A 17,056-nucleotide genomic window follows, 5' to 3' on the forward strand; every position below is an offset into this window, starting at 1 on the left:
AAAACAAAATTCTATATTATACAAAATAATTTCTTCATATATTAGTTTTATTGCCACGCTCATAATTAGAATGCTGTTCACTTCCTAGTAATTTATCTTTTATGTTTATTGTTAAGTTGTTAGTACATTTAAATTTAATATTATTATTTTTGTTATCAATTATTTTTACATTTATAAGATCATTTTTACTAACTGTTTATATTACCATATATGTAAATGCCGACTGGCGTAAATTAATAAATAAATAAATAAATAAATAAATTAGGTATTTATTTACCTATGTGAATTTTTTTGATATTTGTTGAAATTGTTTTATGATATTTGCTATTAACTTTTAATATATGTATGTTTATGAAAAGTCTTAAATATTTATGCCATGAAATTAATATACATTTCGGTAAATTAAATTAAAAATAATTTTGAGTTATTTATAATTTTAGGGTGGATGACTTGTATCGTTTTCTAATGTTATGGGTCCCCCTCTTGTACGGTGACTTAGATGAAGAAATAGTTGCATGTCGTGGTTTTGAGTTGGTCGAATCCGATACAGAACTGTGGGAAGAAGCGGAAACACCGCCTGGCGATACTAGTGATAAAAAGCTAGACAGAAATGAAAGTGAAGCTGGTGATCTCACACGAGAGTCTTGGGAGGTAAGTTCCTATACTTATATATCTAATTTTTTTAAATCTTAAATATATAATACAATCTACATTGATGGTATATATAATCCATGATTCATGATATTTAGCTTCATGTGCCAATTATATACGTAACTAAGTATTACAAGGTGTCCCCTGTTTTTAAATAAATATTTTTCTATAAAAGGTGTTAAAAGCGCCATATTCAAAATTGTACTCGATGCTGAAGACTCAGGCCGATCAATTCGGATCGTCAGATTCGCAGGCAAATAATGAGGTACACTGTTAGTTATTAACAGAGACCTAATTTGCTATTTAGTCGGACATAGTGGTAGTGATAATGTAAATGGCCAATTTTTTTTTTCTCCAAATGTAATCTTAGAAAACTGACCATTTTACATCATTGCATTATAGCTGTGATTATTAGTAAGCATATTATTTCACAATACTGAACTGTTTGTCAAGCCATTGATGGCAATTTTGCACAATTAATACTTAGCACATAATTATATCATTTCAAAATTATTATATTTTTAGATTATATTATCATTATCTTATATACGTTTGGTGCTTTTACATTTTAGCTGTAATTTACCCTTTAGTTTTTATAACACTAAGATTATTTGATAAAGGCTTTTAACATAGTATAGTGCTTAATTTAGGCGATTTAGTTGCTTTCATTGTTAAAATCTATTGGATCGGTATTTATCAATCATAGAAATATTTGATGAATTTTATTGTAGGGTGTGACATGAATGATTACTAAACTAAATTAGGTAAGTATGTCTAAAGGTTAGGTAATTATGTATTTTGATGTCGTGAATAATATTATTTATATTATTACGCAAAACAGTCAAAATGTTCAAAATGATTTCCGGAATGAAACTTAAACAGTCAAAATATAAATTTTACAAAAACCGTGTTTGCGGACTCTGACGTCACAAATACTCGTCCCACACCTGTGACTATTTTATATTGTATTATAACATCACTCTTGCTAGTCCGCGAAAGGAGGGGGGGATTTTGGCCTACGCGAGTACGTTACTGGTCCATGGCAGGACGTGTGCGAGTAGACATCGGGGATTACTATAATATATTAATATTATACAATATTATAGTTCCTAACGATTGCCGTCGATCACATTAACGTCGCATCTCATCGGCGCGATAATCTTTTCTCTGTGACAGTTATCGCGCAGGTCTCCCAGTCGGTGTTAGGTCGTCCGAGTCTGTTTTAATTGTATACTTATCGTCGTCGTATTATCCGTAATAGTCCTTCGTGTTGGTCATTTCATATACCCGCTACGTTAGGCCAAACAATGCGTCCTTTGTTATTTGTTTAACCCTAATTAAATACTTAATCTCCAAAACTACTATAATATTATTAAGTATTATCGTTACTAGTTCCAAACACGTTTGTAACGTATTCCAAAAGTTTCGCGAATTAAAATTGTACGCAGATTACAAATTATTTTCAGAATTTCCATAAGTAACAAAAATTTCGATGAAACACGTGAGTACCTACTCTTTTTTTTCAAAAAAAAAAAAATACCGCATTCTTATGGGGAAACTTGATAAACATTCAGTCGTTATTATTTTAATTTAATGATTTATCATTGCTTTTAAATTAAAATACAGACCTCCAACCGTGTGATTTGTATTATTGTTTATAATATGTTTCTCTGTTGTCATTTTTTCAACTTGAAAGAGTGTTCCAAATTTTTCTAAATAGTCTTATAAATGCTAAAGTAAACCAAGCTCAACACGAGTTCGTTTCGCGGACGTATAATGTGATTATGTTTATTACGTATTTTTTTTTTAATTATATGAATATATATAGTGATTATAATATTATCCTATCCAGTTTAGCTGACTTTGAGTTATTAAAGGGATTGTTTGTTATGTTTAGACTTAATAATAATAATTGGCTTAAGTCTCGTATTTCTAAAATATTCATTATGATGCTTTACAAATAGGTAGAAAAGTTAGGTTAGTTTAGTATATATTAAAGTGTCAATTATTGTCCATTATTCTAAAAACATAAACATTTTCATAATTAAATTACGCACTACTTACATAGTATTTTACTTTTACTTTTATTAATTTTGATATAATACATAAATTAAAATATGTACATTCATGGCCGTTAAATTAAGTTCCTTTAGTTAGGATACTGTAAGTAATCTGTATTTAAATAATATTGTCATAAATGTTAAACCGTAACCTAAAAGTTTAAAATTAATAATTATGCAACAACATTTGATTGAATTTCTCGTTTTGTAGAACGTATTGAAACATATTGGGGAACGCAAAATGAATATTTAGAATTTTTCGTGATAATTTACTGCCTAACTATCAATATCCTAATTATAAATTTATTTTTAACATACAGTAAAATAGGAAGACATATTTTTTATTAAAATGAATTTAAAAGGTACACAAATGCATGTATTGTAAATTGTTTTAATTATACAGTTAATAACGTATTATTTAAAAATAAAATTATTGAAATGTGACTAGGTAAAATGATTAAATCACTGCTTAAATTGTACTTATATGTATGTACCTACGTGCTGCAGTAATGGAATAGGTATGTTACGTACACTAACCTCGCTATGGGTTGAGGTGGTAGCAGTTACCCTATTACTTTTAGTAAAAATAACTTACAGGAATAAATAAAACTATAAACAACTATTTATAGATTAATCTTTATTATTAATATTTAAATGTATAAGATGAGTAAGAGACATAAACAATAGAGGTCGGTAGAAGGGAACTTTCTAAAATTGACTCGCTTACAATCAGCTGTCACGGTGACCAGCGCATGTAGTTTTCCCAATCAGTAGCTAAACGCAATAGCTTCATAAAGCATTCCGTGTTCGTTCTTTTTAAATCCTCAACGTGTTTTTAACTAATTAAATAACTATACAATAATAACAATTGTTTTTATTTCGATTTAAAAATCAGTTTATACGTATCACATTTGTGTACATATTATATTATATTACGTACGTCCGACCATTAATGATTGTAATTTGAGTATGAACGTGTCTTCGATGTGATGCAGTATGATTTCTAAGACGTTCAGATTTTTACTACAACATGAATAGTTTTGGGAAGTCGTCAAAAACAAAATTGGCGTCCACTAAAGCATTTGTGAAAAAAGCGCAACAACTATTAAACAAACGCAAAGTAAATCAATAATACGCTTAATAATTTATTTTATAATGACGTAAAACCGTGTAGATGAACAATAACAAAAACATAATATTATGATAATATCATATATTATATCAGTTTTTTATATAAACTAAATTGTGTTGTTTAATGATGAAAAACCTAACAAGTGGCGTTTAAAAAAAAAAAAAAAAAACAGTTAACCGTGGGTTGATAATTTTTTGATCATTATAGTATGACGTTTAAATTTTTGTTGTATGCAATTTCGTTCAGTGTATGTTGAATGATTCTTAAACTAAATATTCATTAAATATTAAATATAGTTAATATCTAGATATCGTATTTATTTGATTTTATTGTGACAGCGTGTTTATTTTATAATTTTATTAGTAATTATTTAATTTAATTTTTATAGTTTTAAATCTCGCCGAGACTTGAAAATAATGGTATTACTGATATGTTTTTTTCTTTTAATTGATAATTCCTAGTACATAATCTAATACCAATCGTAGTTATAACGTTTTTTACGAGTTATAACTCACAAATTACTTTATGAAAAAAACAGAACACAAATCCACTATTATAACCGATCTCTGTGCTTTATATTTTGATAAATGACTTATATTTATCAAATAATTCAACAAAGTAATTTAACCGAATGAGTATTTATGTCTTATTAAACATAAAAAGTATATAGTTATTTCTACTGTTTAGACAAATCGTAGGTACTATTTTAATATTTTTAAAGTATATATGATTACTAGACGTATCACACGTATCTGACATTATATTTTAAACTTTTTTTTTTTTAGTTTGAACTTTCAATTATTGATAGGTTTTCACTTTTATACGTTTTATTATTATCCCTGTATGTATATTTTATATGTATATATTTATTTTATGCATCAAATATAATATTAAAGATTCCGAATAGCGTTATTTTACGGTTATTAGAGAGTTATAACTTAGAACAGTTTATAGATAATTAAATTGTGAACATTGTAATTATTATTTTTTACCACGGCTACTTGTATAATAATATTATGTATAGAATATCCTGTATTGACTGCACATACTTTGTATACCTACATAATATACATACGATATTAAATATTTTCTCTTGCATGTATACTCACATGTGGTCCAGCACTCGAGCATATTTATTTCAACTCAAACATTCGCTATTTTTCAGTATATTTTTCTTTACCTCATCTTTTTATACATTTATCGTTTAAATTATACATATTGATTTTAACGATTATAACATATTAGTGTTGTTTGGACGTTCGGTGTATATTTTAGTGCCTGCCACGTATTTCACTCGCAACGAAGGCAGATATGACAAATGTGGGTGCTATAGGTTGACCTTACTTGTCTTATCCTCCTAAGTTCAGTGAAAAGTAGCAATGACGCCAATAATACATGTCTCTATAATAGAGTTACGAATAAGACATTGATGAATGGTTAATATTTAATATATGTGTTTAAAATCTATATCTACAATATTTACGTCCGAAAATTCTTTTTAGAGTTAAAACACGTTATTGTGTTTATACTATGATATAGGTAATATGTCCCTTCCGGTATTATACGAGAGAAAACGACATATTATATCAAATACCTCCAGTACGTTATCACAATTTTAGGTTTGTATAAAAATCTCGTGGTTTTTGATTTTAATGTCTAGCTCTAAACGAGTGTGTGTTTCGTATAGTTATTATAACCTTGGATGATCCAACCGTATTCATTAGCCCCCGGTACCTGGAGATATTATAGGCTATAGTCTATAATTTAATTTCTTTGGAATACTAAAATATCGTGATGTTATTTTCCGCCACACGAATATAGTTCCCATTTACTGTGTTCCGTAGATTTGAATGGATTTTATTAAAATTATATATATTTTATTCATTTTATACACTAAATTAAATATATCGATATTCAAATGTGATTTTAAACAGGTGATATTCTTATTGTTTTTCTTGAAAACTCGTGATCTTGACAATTAATTTTGGATGTGTATTTATATAATCTACCTATTACGTTCGTTTTTTTTAATTAGTTTATAACACATTACTTTAGTCTGTTTTACATTATTTTTATGTTCTACCGTTTGTTTGATGACAGTTATTTTTCTATACGTCGCCTGTTCCAGCCCATTTGACCTTCAGACTTTTGTTATTGTATTATTTTCCCAACAATACCATATATGTGAACATTTAATCATATATATTATATATATATAGGTATATAAATATATTTGAATATTAAAGTTGTTTTTAAATAACACATTAATTATGCTAATATTCCGTATCCTGTATTAGGATATTATAAACCGTTGATCGATGAATTATAATTGGTATTGATGTTCATCAAATGTATATTTACATGTTTTTTACTACTCATACTGATGAAGTTATATCATTATACTGTTTGAGGTTAATGACAATTATTTATAAAATTTAAAATTTTTAATTTAGATTGTGTGCTATAATTCACATTAATATATAGGTTGTTTGGTTAAAATTAAACTTGTATTAGTGGCCAATTATTACTTCGTCTAATTACTAAGATTTAAATATGCAGTCAAAATGTTAACAATTATTATAAACGGAAATAGCTTTTCTCCACAAAAAAGTCTGTTTGTTAAATAAATATATCTATAATATCAAATTTTTAATATAATTTTACTATAATCAGAATAGTAATCAGAAATAACTGACATATCTAATATTAAATTAACTAACTAAGTATGTCGTACCTACGTAGTGACTATGAACAAAAGTTCATTACATAGGTAGTTAATTATATTTTCAATTATTTTTGTTGTACTCTGTACATTTAAATATGTAAACATTTTATATATGATTCGAATATTTTTTTTTTTTTATTATTTATTTATTTATTTATTCTTTGAAAATGTTTCAGCACACCTGGTGCTATTACAAATATATTTACAATTATAATTTAACCTTTACATTTCAATTGATGATAGTAATGATATAATATATTAGTTCATGGTAATAAGTTTGAGTTTATGTTATATGTGATAATAATAGTAATAATAATAATTTATACAATATAATATAATATTAATAGTATTGGTTTATTCTTCATCTTCTGATGAGGGCTCTTCGTTTTCCGTTGGGGGTATGTCTTGGGGCAGTCGAGGTTTTAGCCGCCTATTTTGGGTTTTGTTTCCTAGTTGGTAGTGACGGCCGCCGTCCGATTCTTTTAACTTAGCATGGAAGTTTTTGAATTGGGTTTTTATCCAGATACTTATTAAGGGTATTCCGGTGTCGTTATGGATTTGACGATTCCTCATAAGCCATGCTTCTTTTAGGGAGATCCTGAGGAATTTGTTTTGGAGAGTTTGGATTTTTTAAATTTTTGTGGGTGAGGCTGCCGCCCAAACAGGACAGGCATTTGTTAATAGCGATTTCGAATATAGAATATTTATAAATACTATTCCAAAGGATAACGCACTGAATAAGATGTAATAGTCAACGGCGTTTGGTATTCGCATCCGATATTATCTTAAAATACTCGTATATGTACGTATTAAGAAATTCTAACTACGATTTATACGCAGCGTTGTGGCCGTTTGTGTGTATGAAGTATATAATAATATTTTAACAATTTTGTTGTGTGACCTGTGCGGCATTTATTTTTTAATTTATTAGTTATTATTATGAGATTTGTGACCGTTTGTTGTGGTTATAGTTGCCAGGGTTCATCTAGATTTTCGACGTTTTTCATCGGCACATAGGCACACAGCACGTGTTTCTATAAAGTGTTTATGATTTTGTTTTGGTGGTCAACCGTGCGTTTCGCACAACAGGATGAACTAATTTATCGAACATCCTTTGAATATCCTTCCATACATACCTTTGGCCTTTTTTTTTATTTCAAGTTGTGCCCCAAGTGATCTAGTGGTTAAATATTTTGTACGTTGATTTATTGTTTTTGCTTCCTTGTTATTTACGATATTTACATAGTTATGTATTACTATTTGCGTTAGTCTTTGATTTGTCGATAATATTTAGAGTTGTTTCCCAAATTACGTACAATCGACGGGGGAAATAGAAGTTACAAGCTCAATTATAGTTATAAAGTGGGTGGTGACTATTTTATGTAATATTATCAAATTATGTATAAATAATATTTTCAAAAAAGTTAAAATTGTATAATAATGAGTAGCTAGGCACTTAAATGAATCACCTTGTATAGTTTACGTATTTAATAAACATATTAAATAGGGAAGAGTTGAATTTGAAAAGTGTCTATGACACTTATAAGTATACCTATAAGGATTATATTAGTAGGTACCTATGTCTTAATTGTTTTTAATTTAATGAAATTAACTTCTTGCATAATTTCGTTTTAAATAATAAAACTTGTTTGTTTGCATACATTGCTCGACGTGTATTAACAATTATCTATGGTGATAAAATTATTTAGACATTAAATCAAGAAATAATGGGATATTTTATGGTTAAAAAATAACAAATAATCAATTTAAAACTATTAAATTAAGTTCTTGTATATAATAATATAATAGGTACCTATGTTTAATAATTGTTTATATTACATTAAAAACCTACAAGTTCATAAAATATTTACCTGCAATATTTAAGTTAATGCGTTACGCATTTCCACTCCTATATAGTATGTTGATATTATCTGTATTTGACACTGCAGAGTTCAGATAGCATAATTTGACTACGGTTACAGGAAATGTGCAGTATTCGCTTAAATGCAAGTAAATGTTTGATGGAATTTATTCAAATATATAATTATGCAATTTATAATTGCGTACACTTGATATACATGTCGTATATCAATTTTTAACTTTCAATATATATATTATATATCTATAGGTAGTTCCCGATCTAGACAATTACCTATTTCAATCATGAAAATTACCGTAATATTTATTGTCACTTCACGTGACTCTAAACCTTCATCTCTATATATTATAGGTATTATATTTATATATTTGCATGGTTTTTTTATTTTATAGTTTGTTATTATCTTACCCACGGCTTGTAAAACGAATACCTATACCAGTATACCTCTATACCATCATAACTTATATAGACAAATGTAATAATCAAAACGCGAAATTTTATTTATATTTATAACACGTATAATCAATAATCATTATCATAATAGTATTGTATATTAATTGTTTCTCTTTTACTCGTATTTATTATTTCATAGTTAAGATTTATGGCTATCCGTATAAATTGTATAATTATATAGTACCTAACTTCAACACAAAATCATCTCAATGAGTAAACGAAATGAGGAACCTTGTGAACAAAATAAACAAAAAAAAATCTGATTTTACGGTATACGCTATACATGTTATATTATACCGAAATATTTTTTCCATAAACCTGTGTGACTCGCGTGACCTATATTATAAGCGCACCTGCTGCAGTTTACCTACGGCGTAGTGTTGATAATAACTTTAAAATTATATTATATAATAATCTATGTAAAAAGCATGTGAACGTATATTTTTACTTTTCATCTTCTGATCGTTACCTCTACCTACCTACCTACCTTTATACAATATTACGTGTATACGAAGTGTATCACGAAGATCTGCAACATACATTTCACATTAAAATTACATTTCGCATCAGATCCTCGCGATACATATAGTCTGTACTTACATGCCTATAGACTACCTAATGTTATGTCGTAATGTCCGATCGCTGTATAGCACTTGTGGGCAGTGCGTATGTTTACTTTACCTATATACCTATGTGTTATGCTGTGTTTATAGAGCATGCGTTTATACATAGAATGTGTATATATTTGTGTATGAGTGCACCGATAAAATAATATTATATCTTAATATCATATTGTACTTTTGGAATAATTTATTAATATAGTAATAATTATTATTGCACCGCAGATTATCATATAATATTACTGTGTTATTAATTTATCGTTTTTTACACGTTCGACGTAATGCATTATTCGACCGTGTTTATAATGTACGAACTTATAGGTATAGGCGAACTTAGAAATTTATTTTTGGACGGACTATTATAACTATATTATAGTCCTAAATAATTTTTTCGAACGTTTAAGTTGTGCCCTGTGCTCGTCCCTAAGTCCGCCTATGTTTATAATATATATTTAGCCGGGCATGGCCCGCTTCAGCTGCAGTACAGTGCAAGCTATTCTAATCACCAATTTTTTTTTTGTTTTTTCTTAATTACTCGTATATAGGTGCTGTCTATGAGTGATGAACTCCGTCGGGCCTTTTACGCGACCAGCGTTAATTCGTTAGACTTTGAATCGTATATCCCCGACTTGCATGGCATCACCGAAATCTTGACCGAAGACCACAGGAAACAGCTGAGCAGGCATTTGCCGGCCAGAGCAGAAGGTAAATATTATTACTATTATTATTGAATATAGCAAATATGATGACGTTAAACACAGTAAAAAATTGTATACGCTTAACGGCGGGGTCTTATTATTGGTAGGTAGGTATACCTACGGTTTTTCGCCACTGTCGAAATACCTATAGACGCTATTCTATACGTGTGTAGTCTGTAGGATTCCGCAGTTTAAATGATCAATTGCCACGCTATTTTGCAGGGTTACAATTTTATTTTTTTAATTAACAACATGAGTATTATTGGAGTTAGGTGCTTAAATTTGAAATAGTTCATCAGAAAACTGCATCTCCCCTCCTTATACTGTTAATACGCCCCTAAGCAAAATACAGTTTCGTGCAGTGTATATAGTCTCGAAAGAGAAACCTGTAGCCATATGTAAGAAAATTACGTGTAAAACATATTTATTATAATATTTATATATGGCGTCATATTATTTTTAAACATTTCATCCTTGGTCTAGTTATTCTTAACCGTCCCTAGTCTTAACGTTGACAAGTTATTATTTCTCCATTTTCATCAATCAAGACTACTTGTCCACCACATAATATTTACTCCTCTACACCATATTATTTTATTCTCAGACATGAACACGATGTTCATATATTTTAACCATGCTAAAGTTACTGAATATGACATTTTAATTATGAACTGTGTAGTGTTTTTTTAATTAAACGCAGTATTTTGCGATATACCTCGTGGGAACGCACACTTTTTAGGGATAATAAAATATAATATAATGCTGTAGTTTAAAAATGATATACCTAAAACTTTGCAATTTAAACACAATATTAATCGTATTATTAATAATCCTATTAACGCATAGTTAATCTTATTTGTGTCATACGTCTGTACAGACAATTTAAATAAAACGTGCTGGTGAATTTATATTTTGTTTCGATGTCGGTTTATATCCCAAACTTTTTAATGTGTCTCATCTTTAAAGTTACAAACCAAATACAAGTCGACCATCGTGATTTGTTTATTCTAAACGTTTATTCTATTTAAATCGTGCTCAGATCTATTTAATATCATCGCATATATGTGGTTTTTTTTGGATATCGTCCATATTATAACAGATTAGTTTTTGTTTTCATTATCACTTTAAAAATAAGAACTTTCAATTCAATTTTTTATATTATATATTACAGGCTTAAAGTAAACTTTATTACATTTGGCGTTTAATAAATTAACTTATTATATTTTTATTTTATGGATAGATAAATATGATATTTTTGCATTTAATCCTTTGTGTAAGTTTATACCTATCCTCAGATTTTTTTCTTTTGCACTCGAATATTGTCGTAAGTATGTTATTTATAATAATATGTTCTATGGAGATCTACTGTTTCTAAATAATTAGAGTCACTGCACCGCCGCTTAAATTAATTAATTCTCGAATGTCATGAGTTTAATTGAAAACAAATAGGACGCCATAAAACATGACCAAAACACAATATAAAATTAAATTACAAATTAAATTATTTGATTTAAATAAACCTTCCCCAGCTTGATCTATACACTGTATTATCACTGTAGGTACTTACTACTATAGATATAGTAAATATTTTAATGTAGACATTATTTTATGTGAGATGTAAAAAACTTGAAATTAAAAAATACTTATAAGCAGTTGAGTAAACTATTTTAAATATTGGTTCGTTTAAGTTTCTGTTAAATTAAAATCCTTCATACCAACATTTATATTTAATATTAATTTTTACAAATCAAATCAATATGACGTACTTATATGTATGTACTTCTACGCATGTATATACATGGTATACTGTATACTGGTTTTACAAACTTGAGTATTAAATTGGTTTTTTTTAAATGTTAAACATTTCTCTTTTGGCTGGTTTATACAATACGCCGTCGTAATACAGTTTTAATAGTTTTATCATTTACAAATGTAATTATATAATTATTGAGAATATGGAGGATATGCATTAAATATTTGAAAAATAGATAGGTTGGCTATTCTCGTTTTTTTTTTTCATAAGACCCAATTGCGTATATTATAATTATTATTAGGTATTATTATTATTATTATTATTGTTGTGCTTCATCGGCGTCGACGAAAGCAGACATTTGTGTCGCTGATAATGGATGGTTTCCTGTCCTTTGTCGCGTGTGCCCCCGTCATCATCGGTCCAATTGCTGATTTTTTTTTTATCGACATGAAAAGTTTGCCTGAGCCATAGTAGGTACATAACTCTGCATTAGAATGTATACTTGACTGTGTTGTATTTGTGTATATGCGCGACCTCCAAGTATTTTTTTATTATTATTATCATATATCTCGTTATAGGGGGAGACGGCGATAGGAAGGCTTTACAAGGGATTACCCCTCTCAATTAATGGTCTTAAGCAAACCAAAAAAATTCGCGTTTCACGAGTAAAATTGTATTGTATCTTTTTGTAATCACTTATTATTAATTTAAAATTGGATTATATTTTTTATTCAACATTGTTTTTACTATTGGTCTAACGGCTCATTTCACTTCGTGAAAAGAAATTTTACTCTCGTAAAAAAAACAAATACTAATAGAGGTATTCTTTATATAATTTGATTTCCTTAATAGTGTATACATAATTAAACTGCAGGTACAGTAGGTAAACAGGTAGGTATAGCTATACGCCGTTGCAGTTGCCTGGTTTGTAGTAATTATAAGAATACTAGAACATATTATATACGACGCGTGATATCGACTATTATCTCTGATGCCATTGAATATAATATTATAAAATAGTTTAATCGATTCGATGTCGCTATTTTTTGTAGATTCATCAGCTAATTTGAAATATTTAATTACTAATTAAATAATCCAACTATTGTCTTGTTAGTATTTCTTTCTTTTTCTCTCTCTCTCTTCTGTATTAATGCATAAATATTTTAATATGTTGTGTGTTATATTTTATTTCCTTCATTTCAGGTTATATGTGGACACTGGTCTTCAGCACACTACAACACGGTTTCTCTTTAAACTCGATGTATCGGAAAATGAGCAAAGTCGAAAGTCCCATACTCCTAGTTATTCAAGACACGCAAAACAACGTGAGTTACTGTTTTTTTGTTGTTTTTAAATCTAATTTAGTTCACGTGACATCGCACATGTCGTCTAATTGTCCATACCATTTTGTTTACCATAACTACTGTTGCAGGTGTTCGGTGCGCTGACGTCATGTGCGTTGAAGATGAGCGACCATTTCTACGGTACGGGCGAATCGCTGTTGTTCACATTCTGTCCCGACTTTCAGGTGTACAACTGGACCGGTGACAACATGTACTTCATCAAAGGCAACAACGAGAGCCTGTCGATTGGGGCTGGAGAGTGAGTATATATTTATTTGAAACTAATTTTATCTCTAACAAACCCAGTGTAGACCCAGTGCATAGTACCTGTATTTAAAATATAATGTATCCTCTGTATGGGGGTGTTGGTGGTGGATGTAAATGTCAGCCTTTTCTGCACTATGAAATGTATAGTTTTGAGCGGCACTGTCTGTATATTTATCTGTTTTACGATGTTTATGTTTAATCCATCGATTTTTTTTTACAGTGGCAAATTTGGTTTATGGCTTGACGGTGACCTAAACCAAGGCCGGACCGAAGCGTGCAACACATACGGCAACGAACCCTTAGTCAATGAACAAGATTTCGTTGTCAAGATCCTCGAGTGCTGGGCGTTCCTATAAACTAAAAAAACCAATTTTACGCGAACACATATACACACACACACACACACACACACACACACACACACATATACAACTCACCATTCATTTGTTTTTTTCTGTTAGGGTGCTAAATTATAATGATTTCTCGTTAATCATTTGCGATGGCGAAAAAACAATTTATTTATAATTTTCAACCACACCGAAACTCCATTATCTCTGTTCCCCACCTCAGTTGTACCTGTTTGTATATATATAAAACTTAAATACTAAAAGATCAATAGGAGAAAAATAACATAATACAATTATCTAGCTCAATATTATATACAAAAAAGTAGATGAATAGTGTTATTATTATCGTTTTTTTTTTATATATACCTATGTGTAATGAAAAACGTATTACATTGTAATAACATTTAGTAATCGTGTTTAGTCTCAGCCGAGAGTTCTTAGAGTCGACTCTGTGTTGCCTGTCCAAACCTAAAACCCTTGAAACAATCATATGCGGCAGCACTGATTTTGTTTTTTTCTAAACCACTTGTTGTAATATCAAAGAAAAAAGAAAATTGTATCTCTTGTGTCCAGGGACCACTAGTCATCGCACGCGTGAGCACTTCATGCGCTTGTAACAATATTTTTGAAAATCAATCCACCCCATCTCTGCAACCGTTAGACAATCACAAAAACTCAATTTTTCCCGCCCCGCCTTTATTATGTCTCCGAATCTCTCGATTATTTTTTTATTTTTATTCGTTGTATTATTATTGTGTTGTGGCAACACTGATTTGGTAGTTGGGCGCTGTAGTCCTTAGATTATTAAATTTATTTTAACCATATTATATTACTATACGTGTACTACTAAAGTAAAATAAAAATAATAAAAAACTCGTAAAAGATATACACTAAATAAATATATCCATATAATATTAATAATTGTGATAAGTATTGCATTGGCCTAATGTAGTATTATCGAGAAAAAAATTATGCTAGAGCGTCGTAAAAAAACTATTTTAGTTTAAGAAAATTTAGATATTTAACTATATTATAATATAAAAATAATAATAATATTATAAGAAAATTACTGTACCTCTAGCAAAGTCAATTCCGTAGTGATTAAGTGGAAAGCAATTAAAATGAATTTTGAGTGAGGAAGTGAATTAAAACAAAATACCTATGAAAAGTATATATTATTATATTAGTGAAATGCATCGTAATTTATATTTGATAAATACCGGTAACTCGTAACTAATTTATTTATCGTTGTTTTTCATTGTAGATAAAATATATGTTAATTATTTTATTTCTTTTCCTTTACTCATAGCATTATTATTGTGTATTTATTATAATTTTGTAAACGATTGCGGGCGAACCAGACGTTTGTACCTAATAATTGTGGCGCGTACCAGTTTTGAAAAAAAAATCCTTAGAAAGCGCTTTGTGTTTGTTCTTTTCTTTTAATTTCTTTTATTATTATAATTTTTTTTTTTTAAGTATTTTAGACGGTATTATTTATATATATATATAATTAAAAATTAAAATTAAAAAACATTATATTATAATTGTTACTGTTACGCAAGTGATTTATTTTGATTTTGACGTGAAAAATAAAGTTAATGTAACGTTGAAAAAACCGTCTCATTCTTACCCATTTCCTGTCTCGTCCACTCCATCTATTATAATTATTATTATTGTAACTTAATCGAATGCTTAACGTGTTTGATTTTAAGAGTCGATGTCAGCTGAAGCGTTGGAATAGGTTGACACTTTTAAACTGTTAACCTACGTCGGGAATTGTACAGACGGGCTACAACCATCTGTGGATATACTGGAGACTACGTATGGATGATAGGCAACGCTGTCTGACCTGCCAAGTTTCCGGTCCCCCAACCGAATACGTATTCTTGATGATATTAAACCCACATAATGGGAATAACGATAAATGATTTTGAAATAATGCTTGTTGGACATAAGTGAAAAAACCGATTGTTTTTCCGATCAATAAAACGCACGGATATATTGGGTTATTGGTACAAACCGTGTAGTTTTTACGAATCAAAATAGAAGCTGTGTAGGTAAGGATGATATATCATCGCGCCACGCTAGTGGCGGCGCCAAGGGCGGGCCAATGCCCTCCCTGAAAAGTTCCTGGCCCGTCCACTGGTCCGCCCTGAAATTGTATGAAAGTTTTAAATTTTAAATATTAAAACTTCCATCCAAACCTATACACATAAAATATTTTTCATTGTCTTTTATTAATCCCACTGAATATACGTAATCAATGATTATGAGTGTTATATGACTTATTATAACACTGTTATCGGGTCATTACCTACATCACAATAATGTCCGACGGGAATTTTACTTGTATAATCTATTTTTATACGCTATCCAAACAATATTTTGTAGAAAAATATAGCCGACAGGAGCCAGGAAATGTGGAGCAAAGATTTCACATATTATTATAGGCAGTGGCATAATTAGAATTTGGTTGGGGGGGGGATAATATGTTTTTAGCAAACATGAATGGTTATTACCAATACTTTGTTCAAAATGTTAGCAGTAAAAAAGTATTTTTTTAGGGGGGGATCGATCCCACTCATCCACCCCTTAATTACGCCCCTGATTATAGGTATTATAAATTGGCCCTTTAGTAAAATTACGTACCTCGAGTTGGCCCTACCAGGCGTAAAATCCTGGCGCCACCTGACCACTGCGCCGCGTTTAATAACACCTTCAACAGCATTGGGCCATCATACACAGCAACAGGTACCAATAAGAGACGATACCCGATGACGTCATAAGCGAGGACCAATTAAAGACAACAATGGGTGGTTTCCTGATTAGATAACGGTTAGACACATGAGTGGTGCAGCGCGAGGGTATCTTAACAATGGATAAGACCATGACCATGGTATATAGAAAGGTGAGGATCACCAATTCGATTATAACACTTGTAGCTCCACATGAATAAGAAATTACTCGGAGAATCTGACGGAAACGAAAAAACAACATTAACAACTATGGTCACCGGTGTTGAATAAGGCCGAACGTACCTAAATATCATATTATGTATGGCACGTCCTATATAATCTACATAATAAATTGCACACATCTTTATAAGATTTGAGGTGACATTATTA

General features: G+C 29.7%; 1 protein-coding gene across 13 annotated transcripts in view; it reads left to right on the forward strand.

Moving 5' to 3' along the window:
- Positions 1–15,546, forward strand: part of LOC100161626 (oxidation resistance protein 1) — a 190,348-nt gene extending 174,802 nt beyond the window's left edge. For 9 of the 13 annotated variants that reach the window (XM_029486764.1, XM_008186203.3, XM_016805529.2 and 6 more), the window contains 6 exons: positions 441–651; positions 827–916; positions 10,066–10,225; positions 13,175–13,296; positions 13,404–13,573; positions 13,802–14,080. In XM_029486764.1, the coding sequence (XP_029342624.1) occupies positions 441–651; positions 827–916; positions 10,066–10,225; positions 13,175–13,296; positions 13,404–13,573; positions 13,802–13,937 (889 nt within the window). In that variant the 3' untranslated portion in view covers positions 13,938–14,080. Of the gene's footprint in view, positions 1–440; positions 652–826; positions 917–3,155; positions 3,832–10,065; positions 10,226–13,174; positions 13,297–13,403; positions 13,574–13,801 lie in introns of those variants that run through there. The other 4 variants (XM_016805528.2, XM_016805530.2, XM_008186202.3 and 1 more) reach the window with 3 other exon arrangements.
- The last annotated feature ends 1,510 nt before the right edge of the window (positions 15,547–17,056 follow it).

The sequence above is a fragment of the Acyrthosiphon pisum genome, chromosome A1 (genome assembly GCF_005508785.2).
Source record: "Acyrthosiphon pisum isolate AL4f chromosome A1, pea_aphid_22Mar2018_4r6ur, whole genome shotgun sequence".
Taxonomy (NCBI): Eukaryota; Metazoa; Arthropoda; class Insecta; order Hemiptera; family Aphididae; genus Acyrthosiphon; species Acyrthosiphon pisum.